Source organism: Phascolarctos cinereus, unplaced genomic scaffold (genome assembly GCF_003287225.1).
Source record: "Phascolarctos cinereus isolate Bilbo 61053 unplaced genomic scaffold, phaCin_HiC Scaffold_3;HRSCAF=262, whole genome shotgun sequence".
Lineage (NCBI taxonomy): Eukaryota > Metazoa > Chordata > Mammalia > Diprotodontia > Phascolarctidae > Phascolarctos > Phascolarctos cinereus.
The window spans coordinates 29,768,042-29,789,120 of NW_027555736.1; the positions used below are offsets into that span (position 1 = coordinate 29,768,042).

General features: G+C 38.5%; 1 protein-coding gene across 3 annotated transcripts in view; it reads right to left on the minus strand.

The window, feature by feature from the left end:
- Positions 1–1,104: 1,104 nt before the first annotated feature.
- The window catches only part of HERC4 (HECT and RLD domain containing E3 ubiquitin protein ligase 4), an 87,398-nt gene continuing 67,423 nt past the window's right edge, over positions 1,105–21,079 (minus strand). The window contains exons 17-26 of one of the 3 annotated variants that reach the window (XM_020998165.2): positions 20,860–20,883; positions 17,615–17,713; positions 10,999–11,166; positions 10,645–10,788; positions 9,816–9,982; positions 8,771–8,837; positions 7,726–7,808; positions 6,549–6,732; positions 3,495–3,597; positions 1,105–1,788 (exon numbers count right to left, since the gene is read on the minus strand). In XM_020998165.2, the coding sequence (XP_020853824.1) occupies positions 1,580–1,788; positions 3,495–3,597; positions 6,549–6,732; positions 7,726–7,808; positions 8,771–8,837; positions 9,816–9,982; positions 10,645–10,788; positions 10,999–11,166; positions 17,615–17,713; positions 20,860–20,883 (1,248 nt within the window). In that variant the 3' untranslated portion in view covers positions 1,105–1,579. The remainder of the gene's footprint in view (positions 1,789–3,494; positions 3,598–6,548; positions 6,733–7,725; positions 7,809–8,770; positions 8,838–9,815; positions 9,983–10,644; positions 10,789–10,998; positions 11,167–17,614; positions 17,714–20,859; positions 20,884–21,079) is intronic. The other 2 variants (XM_020998166.2, XM_020998167.2) reach the window with 2 other exon arrangements.

A 21,079-nucleotide genomic window follows, 5' to 3' on the forward strand; every position in this document is an offset into this window, starting at 1 on the left:
AGAAGAGGGTAGTGTTATCAACAGAAATGGAGAAGATGGGAAGAAAGAACAGGTTCACTGAGGGAAGATGAGGAGAAACTCTGGGATAATGTACTCAAAGTATTAAAATAGCATGGCCTTAAAGCATTGGGCTAATGCTATGAGTGTAAAGGACTCTTCCAAAGAGAGAGGGAAATGTCATTTATTTGAATGGTCACAACTAGACTCTGCAAGCCAACATCACAGAAGGAATATGTAGGAAACCTAAGAAAAGTTGGCATTTCAGGACATTTCCTTATTTCCAAAGGGAATGAGTTTTTTCTACATTCTTTAGGTTGGTGCACTGAAATTTTAAAGTTCATACCCCTGAGAAAAAGAGAGGAAAACACAAATTTAAGAGTCCTACCCTAAAACCTTCTTAGAAATTGTCTTGAAGAGTGTAGGATCTTGCATGAGAACCACTGAAAGTTTAATTATAAACCAATAAATCTTTATTCAAGTATTTTATTTAAAGAGTTTTCATTGCATCTTATAAATTTAAAAAATAAATATCTGCACCATAGCTGAAAGTCACATGTATTGCATATCAACACACATTCTAGGACTTAAAGACATGAGAAGAATAAAATCTGAAAGTGTTTCAGTCACAATCAGCATATGAAAACAATGTTTTCTTCAATTTAAAAAACCCTGAAGAAAATTCTTCTACATAAGCCAAAAAGCACTGTGGAAAATGTGACTCAAATAGAAAACTTCACAGTTATTATTTTTCAAAGCTGTGAGCTGGGGGTGCTGGGTCTCCTAGTGCCACACATTCCTATTCTTGGCAACATGGGAAAGCTCTCTTCCACTGCTAAATTAACCATGTTTAATCATCACTCCCCATTGGAAATGCAACATTACCACAGGACTCCAGAGGAAGGACCTGGAAGATACTTAGTAGAACCCAGATCTGGGCACATATCAAGATACTAGAAGATTGTCCTGGTACAAAACAAGCTCTAAATTTTTACTCTTGTTATTTCTGCTACTTGAGTTTCTAAGAAGCCAGGAAAAAAAAATTAATGGTCACAATTTTTAACCCATAAAAGTCATTCCAGTTCAATTACAACATAGAAACTGTACTGGTATCAGAAGGTAACTATTTTATTACAAAAACTTTAACATTATTTACAAAATGGAAAACAATCAAGTGACTATTGCAAACCAAAGTTAAAGGTTTTTCACCCAGTGATTGAAAAGAATTAAGCAACCATTCCATGCACTCACACACCACGATCATTTCTGTAATATGCAGACCATTAAAATTCATGTTAGTGAAACTTCAATGTAGTCACAATACTTGCATGTTTATTGGTAGATGACAAAAAAAAAGTGTCAATGGTTTTGTACAATAAGTCTAGTATTAACGTAGTTCATTTTCTTTTAGGACTTTTTGGCTTTTGTGAATATTTGTATGTCACAGAACATTTTGTAAATAAGCAATTAATTATATTATCACCTCAGTCACCTTGTCCACTGAACTCACCACCACAAGAAAGACACAAGAAATTAGTTTAATGCTGCTGCATTAAACCAAATAGTTATAATACCTCTAAAGTTATATTAAACTGAAGCCTTCGTTGTGATCAATGGCTTGGATCAGTTTAGATCGGAGAGTTTCTTTCTCTGTGTATTTTGGAAGATCAAGAAGATTAAAACAGGTATGGGAGACTGGGAGATATGCCTCTCCACCTCCAGTTGACTGAATGACCAGTTTAAGACTCTTCATACCAAGAATAGGAATCCGATCACTACCTGTCAAAAATACTATCACAAGAAATTTTTTTAAATGAAAACTTAAGACAAACATCTGCATTATAACAATACTGTTCAACTACATGTGACCTTCAGTTATTTATCTACTAAAACCACTCCAGTCAATGATCTTTGTAAATAGGTTTACCTAATTTGTAAATTGGTTTACCCAAAATGAAAGAAACATTCTAATCTACTTGCTGAAATTTTTTTTATATAAATTAGCTTTGGCTGAAGATACTGCTTACCAGTAGATATTTTAAAAACTGAAATACATACATGTTCACAAACAACAACAACGTTTTCATTACATTTTGTCCACAGCTTGTTTCTGAACAAGAATGTTATTATCCAACTTCTTTATTCACTAGATTTGGTTCTTAAGGATTTTCTGCTGTTTCTAAAATGATATCCTCTCACTGGACGAATGAAGATTTTACACCATTAAGAGTGTTAATGCTGAAGGCTATTTTAAAAGAGAAATTTCTACAATGTTTTGAGTAGTAGCAACATTATCAGAAGCAGCATATGGCCTCCCACAATGTCTTCTCTGAAAGATGTCAACATTTTAATGTAAAAGTCATTACAGTTATTAGCTAATCCTCTTTGTAGGGAGGTCTGATCTGCACTTCATTAGAATACAATACTCCCAGATGAGAAAATTCCCTTCTCTTTGACTTAGTCTTGCAAAGCTACCTTGAGCCCTGAGAGGTTTACTGACAAAGCCAACCTGTGGCTGAGCCAGGGCCTGAAACCCACTTTGTCATGTTGCTTCTTGTTATCCTTCAAATAGAACCCTATTTTGGAGCTGGGAGGGACCCTAAAGACAATGCAGCCAAAGCCCCATGTTTTACATACAAAGTGGAGCTGGTACTTTGCTGTAGAGCTAGTCCTCAAGAGCACAGCCCAAGGCTGGCACTCCTTTCCTACCATCATGCGCTACCTCCTTAGGACTGGACCACCATTACTAGCTCTAGGGCGTGGGGAAAGGTAATGGTAGTAAATGATTAAATTGGGTCACAGCTGCAAAGAATAGCTCATCAACTGTACTGCTGCCTCTCTCAATGGACTACAACGATGAAGACTGGGTCTTATCACCAGACCCCTAAATAAAATACTCTAATAATTACAAAATTTTCCAATGACTTAGTTATATATAAAAAGTTTTAAAGCACCATCAACCCTAACCTTCCCCTCTATGTCAGTTTAGGATCGTTTAAAGGGCGGCTCTCATTAGAACCTATTATGGTTCTATTTACAAAAGAAATATTTAATGTTTTGATGGAGAAGCAGGGATGAGTCCTATTTAAAAAAAGAGACTCACAGAGCTTACTCGTTTGTGATTAAATAATATTCACAAGAAATTCCCCAATCCCAATATAATGGTATTTTCTTTTTCTTTATTTTAAATAAAACATTATACATTTCCCAAGGAATCAAAACAGAACAACCAGCTAATCAATGATTTTTAGAATTTTTACATGAAACATTTAATATAAAAGCTGGATGAGACTTTTAAAAATGATCTTAATTATCAATTATAAGACAGAATAGAAATGTTCTAATCTTTTTTGTAACTCAATCAGTTACTAAGAGACTAATAAAGACATATAAACTATACCAATCAGCATAAAGTTGTTTAATCCCATAAGGCAGAGATCAGATACAACAATTAAATTTAATTCTTATCTAAAATAGAATTAAATGGAAATACTTACAGAGAAATTGTTTTTTCTTTTCCAATGGCAATTCATGAAAAACTTCCCAGAAAATTTTTATTGTAGGATGGTCTGCCCAATATTCCCCTTTGTATTCTGTATTCTAGAAACAACAACAGAGACAACTGAGCTTCAAGTTAATAAAAGGTAGATTTCCTTGGATGTGAAACATTAGCTCAATTAGAAATTGATGCTAAGGAGGTTGAGAATAAAGGCTTGGATCCTTAACTGGGCCAGCTGCCCCCCCCCACTATTTCACTGCTATAGACCCTGAAGAAAAAAGCAGTCCTAACCTTGACAAGCCATCTTGCAGATTAGTGCCACTAGTCAAGAGGGAGGAAGATAAATCAATTTTCAGAGAAAGTTTATCTCTAATACTGGAAAAACCAAATTAAAGTACACATTCTGTTGATGGTTGGTCAGTGATACTTTTATATGTAAAAATAATACCATGCCTTGAATTTTCATGTCTACATATCAAACCACCTTTATAAAATTAACCATAATGCCCAATGTAGATGCAGTGAAGATTTATAAATAGAAAGTAATTTATCCAAATGACTAACATATCCTGAAACCTAACTTCCCTTTTTCATTGTCTATTTAAAACATTAAAAAATAAGTATCCTGTTTCACTGATAACTATTATCTAGATAGATACTCTGTTCTCCCAAAACTTCTCACCAATCACTTACAACAAATAAAAGGCAGAAAAGTATAAATTTTGTATTTCCTAAATTCTGGCTCTCATTTGCTTGAATGGTGCTTAGTCAATAATAATTTTTATTTCTTTAATAACTTATACAAGGTTTCTGCATGAAATCTCATGTGTCTACACATAGCAGCCAGTGGGAGCGGGGAAAAAGAGACAGGGAAAAAAGTCTCTGAGAAACAATGCTGTCAGTGTATACTCAACATCTCAATATAAAAGGGCATTTCCTAGGTTACGAACCATCATCGCTACAGTAACAAGTCAAGAGCTATAATTCAAGAAGCAGGCATAAAGGAGTCTGCCCAGGACGCCTGTTTCCAAACGTGCCACTGTTGTAGCAAAGGTCATTCCAAAGTGACACTGTAATCATCCCTCCAAAGAGACCCAAAGACATTCTCCTTCGTAGCCATTTCTTCATACTGTAATACTAAGCCTACCTCATCTTGCTGAGAATTCTGAGCAAAGTACTTAGAAGAAAACATCCAAAATACCAGACTGGCGTAGATACAGTAGCAATCAATACTTTCACAGAGATTGTGGCTTGCTTACAGAGCTGACAAGATTTTCCTTTGCCTTGGAGAAGACTTACAAACGGACAAATGGTGTGCAAAGAGAAATCTAAATATTTCAACTCAGCTCCGCACTTCAAAATAAACTTCAGGCAAATTATTTTCTAGAGCCATTTGCCAAACCAGAAATTGGTAGAAATTACCAAAGAGTAGCAAAACTCCCCAAAAGCAGAGGCCAAAGAGAAAAAAGAAGCAAGGGATGTAAATTCTACACGACTGAAGAAGCAGCCCTGAGACAGCTGAGAGGTGGGTGTCAATGCCAAGCATTCCCCAAGCAACGTCTTCCCTCTCTTCACTTCTCTATACTGTGATTGTAGCACTGAGAACTGGGAGGGATGTCAGCAATCACACAGTATGACCTTCTTATCTTCTAGATAAGGAAACTGAGGGTAAGAGTTGGGAAGGAATCTGTCCAAGGTCACAATGAACTTGTCACAGAGCTGGGATTCTCTTAACTAATTTATTAATTGTGTATTAATGGAGAGCTGCTAACTACAACAAAAAGCCTTTAGCCAGTCAGGTGGTGCCATTGTGCACAAAGCACTAGTCAGGAAAACACGAGTTCAAATCCAGCCTAAGATACTTACTAGCTGTGTGATCCTGGACAAGTTACTTCACCTCTGCCTCAATTTCCTCATCTGTAAAATGGGGATAACAAGCACTGACCACCCAGGATTCTTGTGAGAATAAAATGAGATAATTATAAAATGCTCAGTCCAGTGCCTGGCACACAAGAGGTGCTGTAACAACAGCTGATTCGATTCCTTCCTTCTCCATTTATTAAGTGTCATGGGCCAGGCACTCTTCAGCACATGCAGCATATGCTGGAGCCCATCTCTGAGCGCAGGCACTAGTGTTAAGAGGGATGAAGAAAAGACTTCTCACAGAAGGTGGGATTTGAGCTGAGATCCGAAGGAGGCCAGGGATGCCAAAAGGCAGATGCCAGAAGGAGAGCATGCCAGGCACAGCCTGGAGATAACAGAAGGTCTTGTGAGAGGAACGGCCAGGAGGCCAGCATCTAGTGATCATCGGGTACACGGACGGAAACAAAGGGTAAAGAAAGGGGTCTGGGCAAAAAGCTCCTATGTGAACTCTGAATACACCTGAGGTGAACAGCCCTCTTGTTACCATAACTGTAGGAACTTATACAACTCATCTTTCGAAGACGAACCAAGGAAGATCTGTTGGAAATCCCCAGATGCAGGTAAGAATATAAGGCTTCTTTCTGAGGTCATCATCCTTTTAGTAAACACTGTTAATTTAATGCTACTCCTGATGAACAGATATTTCACTGCTATTCTAAAGAGAGATCATTTCTGATACTTGCGTCATTGAAGCTTCTGAGAAAGTAACATATCACTGATCTTTCTGATTTGAGACTGTGGGGGAAAACGTAAACAAAACACTTCAATAATGGCAGGGTTTTCCATAAACTTTCTTTGGCTGAAGTGGACAGAAAATCCACTCAGTGGGGCTTCCACCTGGCCAATGTCACAGACCACCTGTTTTTTAACAAGAAGAATGCCAGCAACATGAAATACAAAAACTTTAAATCTAATTAAAGCCACTGCTTTCAAACATACATTTCACAAATCATTCACTGACTAACATAAACAAAAGTGGTATTTTTCTTTCAAATGACTGGATCAATTTGGGCAAATGCAGGCTAATGAACGACAGGAAAAATTTCTAACAAAATTTAGTATTAGAAGAATCCAGTAGCTTACTTTTATGCTGGGTTTCAAAATTACTCACAAGCTTGTTTCTCCTTACCTTTTCAAGCTCTTTCCAATCATAGTTTGTGTTCCCAATCACCATTGCCTGTAGTTCATTAGGATGGAAGAGCTGAAGGACTTTCCCACCACATACTTTATGAAAGCCCTCATGAAAAGCATCAAACAAGGAAGCCACAGATTTATTGAATATGTAGTCCACATAAGCATCAACAAATTCTTGTCTAGAAATGGGAAGAAAAAATGTAAACATGAACACTTAGATTTTTTTTTTATTAAAAGCTCCATTCTTTTGCTGGGAAGGGAGTGTCATCATATTATTCTATTATCATATCACGTCATGGCAAGTGACAACTCAATGTATGCTTATGGTTATGATGACGCACTTGTGGCCACTTTCCCACAAACTGAGATACAGCGTGGAAGAGGTCAAAAACAGCTATCAATAGAGCCATCCATTACAGATAAAAATTGGGTGACCACCCAAAATAACTCATAAAAGAGCAAAAACACTTCATCTACAATGTGGCGTTTGAGCATCTGGAAAACTACAAAGAATATGGACCCACTTACTTTTGGTTCAGAAGATGTTTGTACAAATATAATTCAAACTGAAAGTTGTTGTTGGCTTCTGAATAGCGAAGACCAGTTCTACATCTGGGGAACCTCATACCATTTAACAGTCTGAAGCCATTACAGTCAAGGGCTTGACAATCATTGTGAAATAATAAATAAACCCAAATATTGCCAATTAGCTCACCAATAAGCTACTATTTGCCAGGCAGTGTGCTTAGCACTTACATAATGTCTTATTACAGAAGACTCACAATTTAAAGCCTAATTTGGTTTCCCAAGGAATTAGGGAGAATAAAAGAGACTCATTTTCCATGTTCTAAAGAGAAAAAAAAAGTAGGGAAACTGTGGCCCTACTAACAATCCCATGTTAATACTAATATTTAGCCTGCATCCTCTTAGGAAAGTTGCCAAGGTGGCAGTACAGATTGTTACCAAATCCAAGATACGTTAACAGAGGATCTCCGCAAGTACTTAGGAAACTTTCAAATCAGTTCTTTCCACTACATTACAGCTACTACTCAAATATTTTAAAATTCTGATCTGAAGACAATCTTTGTAAGATGACATATATAAAACTGGGGGAAAGATCCTGACCTCCCTTAGTACTACACTGGATGAAGCACCTGCACAAAATCACTTACCGATTTTGTTTACTGACAGTGGTGTCTGCTCCATTTGGAATCAGTTCTTTCACTTCCGTTGTACCAAAGTTCTCAACAGTGATCTATTCAATCAAGCAGACGATCATTACTGCAGTTATACTTAAACTGTGTTTTTGTTGTCCTTCTAAAGAAGTAAAGACATAACTGGTCTCTGGGTGAGAATCTGTATCTTCTGCTTTTTATTCTTGGATTACTGCAAACACATGGTACGCCTGTGCTATCTGTCACCGTCTAGTGATGCCACTGCCCTAGGAAATGTTTCTGCCCCTGCTAACAGCCTTGTACACAACCAGAGTGAACGGAGCTTTCCTTATCTGTGTCTCATTATCTCTGCGAATTTACTGACTGTGAACATACCTTCCATGTTTCTACCACCACACTATGATCCCCTTCTCCGTCCTCCCAAAAAGGCCCCTCACTCCATCTCCTCTGCTTACTTACAATTTCATCTAGCCGGTAAAGCCCGAGGAAATTTCCATCTTCCCTGATCTTCTCCCAGGGTCCACATGGGAGATTATTCAGCAGGTGCACTAGGTAGCTCTCCTCTAGCATTTACCATAACTTACCAATTGTCACACAATTTGAAAGGACCTAAGGATGTGCAAACCAGCCCCCTTGGCAGTTCTGGAAACTAAGGCCCAGAAAAGCTGGGTGACTGACCAACGTCACATGGTTCAACAAGCAGCAAATCTGAAAAAAGGTCTTGTCTTTCAACTCTTTGTTCACTGCTGCTGCCACAATAACGCTCCCTTACTGTTCCTTCTTTTTCGTGTCTGAATTAGTCTGGAGACGCTGGGAAGGCGGAGGTCGTGCCTCGCACCTCTTTGTAACCTTAGTGCTGAACACATGGCAGTGAAGAAATATTCAGCAGTTAACAAAGACTGAGAGCCCAATTTTTACCAAGAAATGAGATAAGCAAAAAATCTATGTGTCAAGGGCTCCCCAATATTCAAATAGAAGGCGACAGAGCTACAGAGCAAGTAACAAGTGGCAGGTTATTCTGTAATACATCCTTCTAACTCACCGTAAAATTAAGACAAAATGTGTCCTCTATATCATCTTCTGGATAATCCAGTAATTGTTGCATGCTTCTGCAAAACAACACATAGGTTCCTTTAAGGTGAAAAGGGATAATTAAGTGTTCTGAACATTTTGCCTACATATAGCAAAATTTTTTTTCTAATAACAATAGCTAATATTTACATAGCACCTACGATGTGTGCCAGGCACTGTGCTAAGCCCTTTTACAATCACTACCTCATTTTATAGGTGAGGAAACTGAGGCAGACAACAGTTAAGTGACTTGCCCAGGTTTACACAATCTATGGTTGCATTTGCCAGGCCTCCCTGACTCAAAGCCTAGCACTCTATCCACTGTATCACCCAGTTGCCTAATATTACTTTTGGTAGCAATTTAGACTTTCATCAACTGTATGCTGAAATTTTGCAAAATCTTTTATCCAATTTTATTTTGTGTCTCTTTCCATGTAGGAGAACCTCAAAGACAAGCTTGAGAAAATATCCTGGTTTTTTTCTCTTGGTTCTTGTGAAAAATCACTGAGGCTTTGCTCGCTTCCTCTGAATGCAAATATCCCATGATGTGCCCATTCTGAAGAAGCATTTGATCCATATTACACTTCTATTCCATGCTCTGTGTAATTCAATAAGCAGTAAAAAGAAATTTTGGAAAACTTCCAATTGAGAATTTAGCATATCAAAAATAAAATTGATGCAAAAGTTTTTACTGAATTTTCAATTTTTTGCCCACATCATTAAAGAACTCTTAGAAAATGCTACTCTCATAAATATGTTCTCATCTATTTGTCAGGCCAACTTTCAAAAAATCAGTAATGGTGCCTCAAAACTCATACCTTTTACAGAAAACACAAATCAGTCTCATTAAATAGTCTTCAATCAGAGAAATGCTCTGTTGTTTCCATTTCATAACCCTTTACAAGCCATTTAGCAATAATAAAATAAATCTGATCATTTTAGGCATATAAATGGAGTTTCTGACAGGAACATGTTTTTCTTTCCCCTTCCCCTCCACTCCCATTATCCCCACTGACCTCCCAATATCAGGCATTAGCTCCTTCAAATCATCCAGGGAAGCCTTCTTTTTCAGCAGCTTCTTGTACAAAGCCAAAGGAAAATGGAGGTCTACAATAGTAAAGTTATAAATTGCTAATCCACAGATAACTCCAATCAAGTGGAACAAATCACTGTCTTCAAAGGTCTATGAATTTCAAAGGGGAAAAAAAAATCAGTGATAACTTGAGGTCACAAAAATTAATTCAAAAATTTTTATTATAGTTAATAAAAACGAATATAAAATATTGCATCTTCAACACAGTCAGTTGGGTTGATTGGTGGGCTCACTGAAGTCTGAGACTCCTATTAAGAGGATAAAAAGAGTCCTAAACCAGAGCAGGAGTGCCACACAAAATTCCATTCTGTGTTCTGGCATTACAAAGAACTCAAAGGTAACAGCAGCAGATTGACCATTACTGACTTCTTCAAACTTCAAGTTCTACAAGCTGAGTAAAGCATCTGAAGGAAGTTTATTCTGATTTAATGGCTTCATTTCTTAAGTGACAAAGCAGAGAAATGGCAACAGTGGTCTTCTATGGAACATAATACAATTAAAGTTCATCTTAGATTTCAATTGTGAAAAAAGATTTCAAGGGAGAGAGGGTCATCTGAATTCACCTGCTGGTTAATCTCTCCCTGACTTACTAATGAAGGTGGGGTAAAGATATGGACAAAAAGCTCAGTCTTGCTGACAACTAAATGTAGGTATTTTTACACCAAATATGTTGAATGACTGCTAAAATTTGGTAGTTGTTCTGACAAATTACTGTTATCAGAATAACTTGAGAAATTTAGGTACTTTCTTACCTTGTCAGAAAACCAAATGAGTCTAGAATCTTCATAATACCTAAACATGCCATATTTCGGATCCAGTAACTCTCTCATGATGAGCAAGAAAAATTCTTTGCGTACACCTCCTGCATCAACAGCATCTTCTCCTACAAAAATAACCTACAAAAAGCACATTAATTTAAAAACAAATGAAATCGTATTTTGCATGTTAACAGCTTGAATAAAATATTAAATGATGATTTTTTTTTAAAAAACAAAGAGCAGATAAATATGCTCGGTTGGTTATATGACAAACACACACGAAGGCCCAGAAGGGACACAGGTCTCTGAATATGCTGCCAGCAGAGAGAAAGTAAAATGTTACATTACCTTTAGTGGCTTTTTGTAATCTATATTCTTCGTCTTCCTAAGAACTTCCATGGCATCACCTACAATATTTTCTCTACGGACTACGAGAATAAGACAAGGATTCACAGACTCAATCACAGGGAGAAAAAGAGAGGAGACATTCTGTCTGTGGGCTTGGTCGATAGCCATCTGTAAAACAAAAGGTTTAAACTTCAGTAGTGATACTTCTTAGGGGCTACTGCTACAAGCTAGACAACCCTCATCAGTCAGTCAGTTAATAAGCATTATAACAAACACTGGGCTAAGTGCTAGGGATACAAAAAGAGACAAAAGATAATCCCTACACTCAAGGGACTCAGTCTAATGAGAGAAACAACAAACAAATATGTACACATGAGCTATATACACAATAAACAGGAAATAATTAAAAGAGGGAAGGCCCTAGAATTAAGAGGCATTGGGAAAGACTGCCTGAAAAAAATGGGATTTTAGTTGGGAATTAAAGGAAGTCAGGAGGTGCAGATAAGAAGGGAGAACATTCCAAGCATGGGGAACAGCTAGAGAAAATGCATGGAGATGCAGTGCCTTGCTTACTGGACAGTAAGGATACCTGTGTGTCACTGGACTGAAGTGTTACAAGTACATGTGGAGAGGTGCAAGGTGAAAGAAGACTGGAAAAGGAGGGGGGATAGGAAGAGATAAGTTATTAAGGGCTTTGAAGGCCAAACAGAAGATTTTGTATTTGATCCTGAAGGTCATAGGGAATCACTGGAGTTTATGGAGCAAGGGGCTGACAGGGTTGGAAATGCACTTTAGGAAAATCACTTAGGCAGCTGAATGGAAAATGGATTTGAGTAGGGAGAGACAAGGCAGGAAGACCTATCAAGAGACTATTGCAACAGTTCAAGCAGGAGGTGAGGAGGGTCTGTACCAGAGTGTAGTAGCAATGTCAGAGGAGAGAAGGGAGCATATTTGAGAGATGTTGCAAAGGTGAAATCGGCAGAGCCTGGCAAGAGATTGGATACAGGGGATGAGAGAGAGTGAGGAGCCCAGGATGACTCCTAGATTGTCAGCCTGGAGGATTAGGAGGATGGTGGTGCCCCCTACAGAAACAGGGAAGATAGGAGGAGGAGAGAGTTTAGGGCAAAAGACAAGGAGTTCCATTTTTAAGTAGGAATAAATTTGACAACCAAAAACCCTTCTTTCTGTTATAAGATCCACAACTTCATAAGTCACATGATGCCATCAACAAGTTCTGAACTTTTTGTTTTGTTCATTTTTTTTTTTAGGCAATTGGGGTTAAGTGACTTGCCCAAGACCACATAGCTAGTAAGTGCCAAGTGTTTGGTCTGAGTCTGGATTTGAACTCAGGTCCTCCTCACTTCAGGGCCAGTTCTCTATCCACTGCACCACCTAGCTGCCCCTAACAAGTTCTGAACTTTTAACAAAACTGATGAATCTGAGTACTGTGCTGGTCTCTCGAGACCTCTTGATAACAGCACAGAGCAGAGGCTAAGATTCTACAGGCAATAAACTCACCCCTTCTTGTTTTCTTTCTTGCCTACCCTGTCTATGTGATTTTACTTTCATTCATTTTGTTTCTCACTGTCTACAAAACTAGTTTTCCCTTTGTTGTTGTTCTAGACATGCGCATTCTCTATTAGAGCCCTGAAGCGCAATGGTTTAGTCAAGATGTCTGGAAAATCAGTCTGTCCATAACTAAAGCGGGAAGCTACTGAAGCATTCATCTGTTCTGTTAATAGAATGAGATGAGAGTACTCATCTCAGGAGGGAATTTCCTTAAATGACCGTGGATTTGGGGAATATAAAAACATACGAAAAATGAATGGTTTATTAAAGTTAAGGGAAGAGGCTTCAGAAAAAAAAAAGTATTATGAAATAGGCCAGAGTCTAATTGAAGGGCATCTTTCTAGTCCTCATCCTTATTTATAGCCTTTTTACCTAGGTTTTCTACCACAGAGGTTAAAGTCATGAAACTAAGTAGCTGTGGATAAAAAATAAGACAAGCAACCATACAGCAAATTCCATTCAAAGGCTCAAACATGAATAATTAAACTGTGTACCCATCTTCAGAGTAGACTGGATGTGGGCTCTGTGTGTGTGTGTGTGTGTGTGTATACATGTCTCAACGTAGAGTGACAGAATGCTCAAGAGAAATAAAAGACCCTGGGGTCTGGCCTACTTAGCTCTCATTTGGAAAAAACCTCAGATACCAGCAAGTCACAAACAGGGCCTAAAAAATCCCTCTATACCATTTCCTCCCCACTTCTAAACACACTTGTAGAAAAGAACAACAGCCTAAGGACAACCTGGCCTTTGGGCCCCAGAAAGGTTCCCCCACTTCTACAAAGTGATTGGCTCAGATGCTTATATAGCACCAGCTCAAGGTTGTGAGCTCAACCTCAAGTCAAAGAGGTCAGGCTGGGCCTGGTCAATCCAGTGACAGGCCACCTGAGATGCATATTCCTCTAACTGCAGCTCAAAATGCAACGCAGAAGAATAATTTTATTGCATTTTATTACTCTTGCACAGTTTATTTAGAGTGTATTCAAAAATCTCTACTGGGGACAAAAAAGGATGACAACACCCTTCAAGAATACCACATGGGTTAAAAGGCAAGAAATGACTTGAAATCCACTGTCTTGGTGACATCTGGGGAGAGGCAATGAAAGTGTGTTGTAAGGCAAAAGGCTCTGCAAATCTTAAATGGTATACAAATAATATTATTATTGTTATTTGTCATAAGGAGAGAGGGATATTTTTCTGAATAGAAGGCCTCAAGCTTCTGGGAGAAGTTGGAATGTGAGTTATGTTTGGCACTCTAAGTTTATTCCCTATAGTGACAAGCCAGAGCAAAGTAGGCCAATCAAGTACTCAAACACATCCTCATTTCCTCTATATTATTGCTGAACTCCAAAAGCCAGTATAAAGGGAGCCCCACAAAGCAACAAAGGACCATTCATTCCTGACTTCAGACCTCCTATGAGAGGGAACCCATGACCTCCAAGGGCAGTTCAATTTACCTCAGAAAGTTCTCTTTCCTGGAGACTTTGGATTTACAAAGCCCAAACTTGCCAGCATAATTTCTACCTACTGCTCCTAGTTATGCCATCTGGGACCAGCTGAAGACAGCTACCATGTCTCCCTTAAACTGTCTTGTGTCCAGGTCCAAGCATCAGGAGTTCCTTCAACCACTTCTTAGACTGTATGATTTGGAGGCCTTCTCTAATTTACCAAGGTCCTGGCTAAAAAGTGAAGCCTTGATCAGAACCTAACCCACCAACAGATATCACCTCACTGCAGAAGAACACAGTAGTGACAACATCATAGCTCACATTCAGAAAAATATTCTTTGGAATGTTGCCTAGAACCACATTAACTTTTCTCACTATCCTATTTTACTATTGACTCACATTAAGCTTTTAGTACACTAAAATCTCCAGATTTTTCAGATCCCATATTTTGTATTTGTGCAGTTGATTTTTAAATCTCTATTAAATTTCATCTTATTAGATTCAGTCCAATCTATTAAACTACTGAATTTCCTTGGATATTAACTCTGCCATCCAATACGTTAATTATCCCTCCAAGTTTCGCATCTTCTGCAAATTTAATAAGACAGGCAATATGCCTTCCTTGATATTATGACTAAAGTTAAAACAGCACGGGGCTATGGAGAGGTTCTGGGGACCCTCCACTAGACATGTCTTTCTAAGATGACAACAATCCATCAATACTAACTCTTTGGCCAACTTTCTTCAATCAGTCCCAAATCTATCTAACTACTATTTCCTTTTCTAGATGTAAACTAAACATACTTTTAATAACATAAAATTTTGCAAAGAATGAAAGCCAAGCTCACTAATTATAGTCTATAAACCTTATTCTCTTTACTTCTCGAAAAATCAGGAAAACTTGATTTATTTATTATTAATGTAATAATTAAACACAAACATTCCAATATAAAGAGAATAAACAAGAGGATTATATGAAATTGTGAGCTTATTACATTGTTTTTTGAAACTGTATTAAATGTAACAAGGTAGTGATAAATTTGCTCTATTTGTCTTTGGTCTTTTTTGCCAAAGTAAACTCCTCTACATGCACAAGTGATCTCAGTCCAACTCATCTTTCCAGCAGATTCCCTTAGCTTTCACCCCTCTTCTCTCACTAATCTTTAATTTTTCCCCTTCTCCTGGCTGCTTCTCAAATGCCTCCCCATCCTCAAATAACTGTCACCTCCCTTTGATCCTCTATAGCCTAATGGAACAGGCTTCCTTTCTGGCATCATTTCACTTTACCCAATCACTTTCCACACACAGTCTAAGGCCTTTTGACTGAATGACTCACCTCAATCACCACATCATAATCTCATCACCACCAACCAACAACTGATGAAGACAGACACCAAATCCTGATGGAGACAGCCCAGGATCCTGAAACCAAAAGCTTTTGGAATAGCAGCATCCCTCAAACCACCAGACCTAATTCCAGCACCTACAGCTACACTGAGGGGTGAAATTCCTTCCTCATCACTATCAACAAGAGCTTACCAACTGCCACCAACAGGCAAAGAGACACGAGAGCCCTGGAAGAGGAAGCACCCCTCAAGTTACCTGTTCTACTTCTAACCCAGGCCTCATAATTATTATCCATGTTAAGTGGTTCCCGGGAAGAAGTGACCAGTTAATGCCACCAACTGCCAATCATGATACAAGCAACTCCTGGCAACTGTTCCTGCAGGTGCTACAACCACGTATTTTGAAGACTCCCCCCCCAAAAAAAAAATTCTGTTATGAAAGTCCTTGGCAAATTCAAATAGTACAACAGGAGAAACAGATATGATTTTCTCAGAGGAAATGGAATTAAACCTTCCCTGTGAGTTGCCTCCCCAATGAAAATGTGAGCTGGTGAAAGCAGGAACTGTCTAAATTTTCTATTTCAATCTCCAGATCTTAGCATGGCATTTTGCTCAATAAATACTTTTATTCATTCATTCATTTACCCCTTGTCCTCCCTTTTGTAGCTAACTTCCTTGAGAAGGGAATCCACAATCAGTGTCTCCACTGCCTTTCCTCTCACTTTCTTAATTCTGGCTTCCAACCTCATCATTTCACTGAAGCTTCTCCCTCAAGTTACCAAAGATCTCTTAACTGCCAAGCCACATGTCATTTTCTCAATCTTCATCCTCCTTGACCCTTCTGCAGCCTTTGACACGGTCAATAACCCTCCTCTTCTCTCTATGGTTTTGTGACACTGCTCTCTCCTGGTGGTTCCTCATATCAGCCTGATGGCTCCCTCTCAGTTGCCTCTGCTGGATCTCATCCAAGGCTGTACCTAAAGCTTCTCTCCTGGGATCTCTTCTCTTCTCCCTCTATATTACTTCACTTGATGATCTCATCAACTCCCACTGATTCTAATATTTATTTCTAAGCCAATGACCATCAAATTTTTCGATCCAGCCCTAACCACTCTCCTGACATCTAGTCTCCTACCTCCAGCTGTTTACTGGACATCTGTACCACAGACATCTTAATTTCAACTTGTTCAAAACTGAACTCACTGTCCGCAGCCCAAACCTTTCCCCTTCCAAACTTCCTCATTATTCTCAAGGGCACCATCACCTTGCCAGTCCCCCAGGCTCACAACCTAGGTGTCATCCTAGAGTCTTCATTCTCTCACCCCTCATATCCAAGCTGTTGCCAAGGTCTGTTGATTTCACCCTCTCAATGCCTCTCAAATGTGCCCCCCTCCCTCCTCTGACATGGCTACCACTTTGGGGCACCCTGGATGAGGGCAAGAGTTGGCTGCTTGGTTTGCCCGCCTCTCAAGCCCAACCTCAATTATGCTGTCAAATTAATCTCATCCAAGCTCGGACCAAAAACTCCAGTGGCTCCTTACTACGTCCAGAATCAAAGAGAAAATCTTTTGATTAGCTTTAAAGCCCTTCATAACCAGGCTCCTTTCTACCTTTTCCAGCCTTCTTATACCATAAGCCCGTCAGGTACTCTATGATCCCAAAGCGTGGCCTGCAGGCTCTTCCTTTCCCAGCTGCATCGTCATCAGCCATCCCCTAAGCCTGGAGCTCTCTCCCTTCTCACCTCTGTCTCTTGGATTCCCTGGCTTCCTTCAAGTTTCAGCTAAAATCCCACCTTCTATGAAAGCCTTTCCTGATCCCCCTTAATAATGCTAGCTTCTGCCCTCTGAGATGCTCACCAGCTCATCCTGTTTATGTCTTGTTTGAGCACAGTGGTATGTATGTGGTCTCCCCATAAGACTGAGCTCCTTGACAGTAGAGACTATTTCTGTCTTTCTTTGTATCCAACCTGGATACATATGAGATACTTAATAAATTATTGTGACTGGACTGGACGAAAACCTTCAGTGTTCAGAGGATCTCAGCTGTAAAGGACCTCAGACACCTAGCGATTCCATAAAACTAATGACAATCCTACTTTAAAGGATACACTATACTTACTAAATCACAGTCAAACCAAAGAATATAGAAATTCCTCTAAAGTTCCTGACTACTAGTAAATTTAAAAAATACCTGCTCTTTTAAAATACAAAGGCTAACACAGTAAATATACCCAAATAATCAGTGAAATATTTTTACCTGCATCTGCAAGACTGCATCTGTTTGTAACAGTGTAGTTTTTGCCTGGGCATCAAATACAAATGGATATGTACAAATTGTGACTGGAATTTCGGTTAACTGGAAGTAAAAAAAAAAAATAAATATTAGCCTATGGATTTGTGATAGAGTACTCTGTATGGAGAACTCCAGAAAAATGACGAAATGTACCTTTTTTCAAAATTACATCAGTTTACTTTGCTAGTTCTGACACTTTTATGTTCTAACATAACATGATATTGCTCATTTGTGAGTACTACAAAACACTCATTGGATGTACCCTCTAGTGACAGGTGACATTCCTCAGCAAGCCTTTGGGTTTCAGTGAGTAGCTGTGGCTGGAGCAATGTATCATTTGACTGGTCTTTTCTCTGAATACCTGATCTTCACCTAATTATGGTATGAAATAAATTGGTTTTTAATTCCAGGCAGGACAACAGTACCAAGAATATATAAAATGCCAAATACAGGCATTATTCTTTTAAAGTTGAACAAAATTACAAGTTGAAGTGTAAGGGAAGGCTGATCAAGGGGAGTAATTCAATTTTACAGGAATACTTCTCTGTAAAGAACAGATACGTCCCCACCAGTACTTCATTAAGAGGACAAAAAGAATGCCTGATTTTCATCGAAGAGGGTGCTCTCAAGATCTGGCTGGCTGGGTCAAACTTTTGGGAGACAACCAACTCTTGGGAGAGGAGCTGTTCCTTTAAGCTGGCATATAAAGCCAATAACCTACTAAGCACATTTTTCACTTTTTTCCTGTCAGAGGACAAACCAGACTGCAGTAGAGAGGAACTAAGTTTGGACAGTGGGGTTAAGGAAACATGCCTATGGTCTCCTTTAGCAGACTGTCAATAGCTGCCTTATAGTAGCAGCACATGGAATTACATGTATTCACCCATATCCTTCCCACTTGTCAAGGGAAAAGATTTCCTGATAAAGTACTTTCTCAACCAAAGACAAAGCAACAGCTGGGACAATGGTGGAATATTAATCATCCCTGCAGAAGTACCTGGTAGAGCAGACATATACTTTCATACATGGCCCCAAGCTGTTCCTGGACAATGTTCCTAAATGCAACCCTCCTATAGAAGAGAGGAATTTCTTAGGTGTTATGGTCCCAGAATCTAGCCTTCTAGCAGGGGAGGTAGACTTTTTGGAGGCTGCTTCATGAACAACCACAAAATTGAGAACGTGGAGATCTGACATTACAGAGATAGCATGTAAATTCTCAAGCACCCATCACCACTTAGAAAAAAGAAGAACATCAAGGAAGGACTAAGCTCGTGAGACATGGTGCTTTGCTTCCTCCTATTACCAAGGTGACTGAGTCAGTATAGATTGGAAGGGTACAATGCTGCCTATCCAGTAAACTCATCATATGTTTGTCTCATTGTGGCAGTCCAAACTACTTGGGCGATTATGAGCCTAGGAAGGGACTGTGTAGGAGGACCCTGTGACAGAGCAAGGGAGTCACTAGAATGCTGGACTACTGCCCTGCTGACAATTCCAAGTTCTGTTTCTTGCAAGGAAAGATACTGCAAAGTGTTCATGTATTTTTTTACCTATTTATGCGTTGCTGACAGTCTCCTAAGCTCCTGTGAGTCCTTTGTGCCTTCCCCATTTTCTATGGGGGGTGAGGAAAAAAGGCTATCCTATATCTGAGTGCTTATATTGGCACTAGGACCCTCTTTCACCTACATTTGGAGATTTCCCATAATGAATGCTGAGTGGGAAGCAAAAAGAAAAGCACAAAAAAAGAAAATGGAAAAGGCTCCCCTAATCCTCCAAGTTTAGATCTGGGCTGTGTAAACCCAGAGTTGGAGAGGGGGCACCCCCAGCTTATAGATTAAGTATTTCACTGAGTCACATAAGAAAAAGCATCCCCCGAACTAAAGATTTGGAATGTCACATGCCACTACTCAATACACATCATTAACTTTTGCTACTGCCTGCCACAGAGTACAATTTCCCTTACTACACGTATCTGACATCACAATGATTACCATTTAGCTAGGCTTAACCAATAATGTTTTGATATGGTTTTGTTCAATGATTACAATAGCCAATCAGTAGAACAAATAAGTCATTAGGTACAGAGAACAATATGACTCAATACTAACATAATCAACTTATTTCACACTGTCAGATATTAGCCAGTTAACAGAGAATTCAAAGTCCTACGAGACACTGGATAGCACTCTTCTACTACTAAGCATCTACTGAATATTTTGATGATGAAGGAAATCTTGATGTGTTATTTCCTCCCAATTGCATGCATAACTCCTTCTATTTATGAATGCTGTCACAGATCATACAAATGAATGGCAGGTAAGGCTGTTTGTTTTTAAAATCTATTAAATTTAAATGACAGAAAAAGAACAAAACAAAAAGGGTTTAAACAATTCCCTTTTTACTTAAAGTTATGTGTGTTAATGACATGGTTTGGGGCTGTACAAACATTCATCCAAATTGCTAGAGCTTTTAAAAATAGCCATATTTATAAAGCAATACATAAAAGTAACAGAGTTGACAACAATCATCTGCCTATATCCATTTACTTACAGAATTTAAAGATATGAGTTGTTATTGGTGGCCTACTATATTTTCACTTTTTATATTTTTATGTTTTGGTATTGGGGTATAGCATTATTTAAATATTATAATAAGAGTGATTTTTCTTTAACACGTGATGTCATCTTTGTAGTCCTGTTTACCTGGTACTTTGAGGTTCATGAAACATTCTTCATATAACAACACTTTAAGATACATAGTGTAAAGATCACAATCATCATTTTATATAAATGCAAACTGAGGCAGAGAGAAGTTGTTATTTGCCCAGCATCATACAATTTTTAAGTGTTGGGACTAGGGGTTGAGCTCAGTTCTCCTGATTCCAAGAACACTGAACTCCTGGGAACACATTTCAAATTTTATTATAGAGGTAATTAGGAAAACAAGAATTCATTTTATAGTGATCTTAGCTGCAACAAACCTAGAACATAATACCTGTATATCCACAAAGAAAGTTACTCTTAGCTAATTTTCCACAGAAAATGCTTAGGGCCTAAACGTGGTCATCTAAACAAACTCATTTTTCTTCCATCATATGACACTTCACAATCACAAAAAATGAAAAGAGCAACCTCTGGATGTACTGGCACAAAACCAAGACAAAGATGATTTGTTTCATTTTGAAAATAAGTTTGTATTACCAAACTTACCTCAGTTAATCCATGGTTGATATCCTAAGACAGCAATGTAGAATGTAGCAACAATGAGGAAACAGCAGTGTTAGTGTCCAAATTTAACTATTTCTATTCAAAGCAGCAATTCAAAATCTTTTTTCTCTGCAGTTATTTAAATGAATTAATAGGACAATCAAAAATGTATTTTTTAAAACTGTCCTTTCTACATGGTGTATACAGTGGACTTAAAATTTTT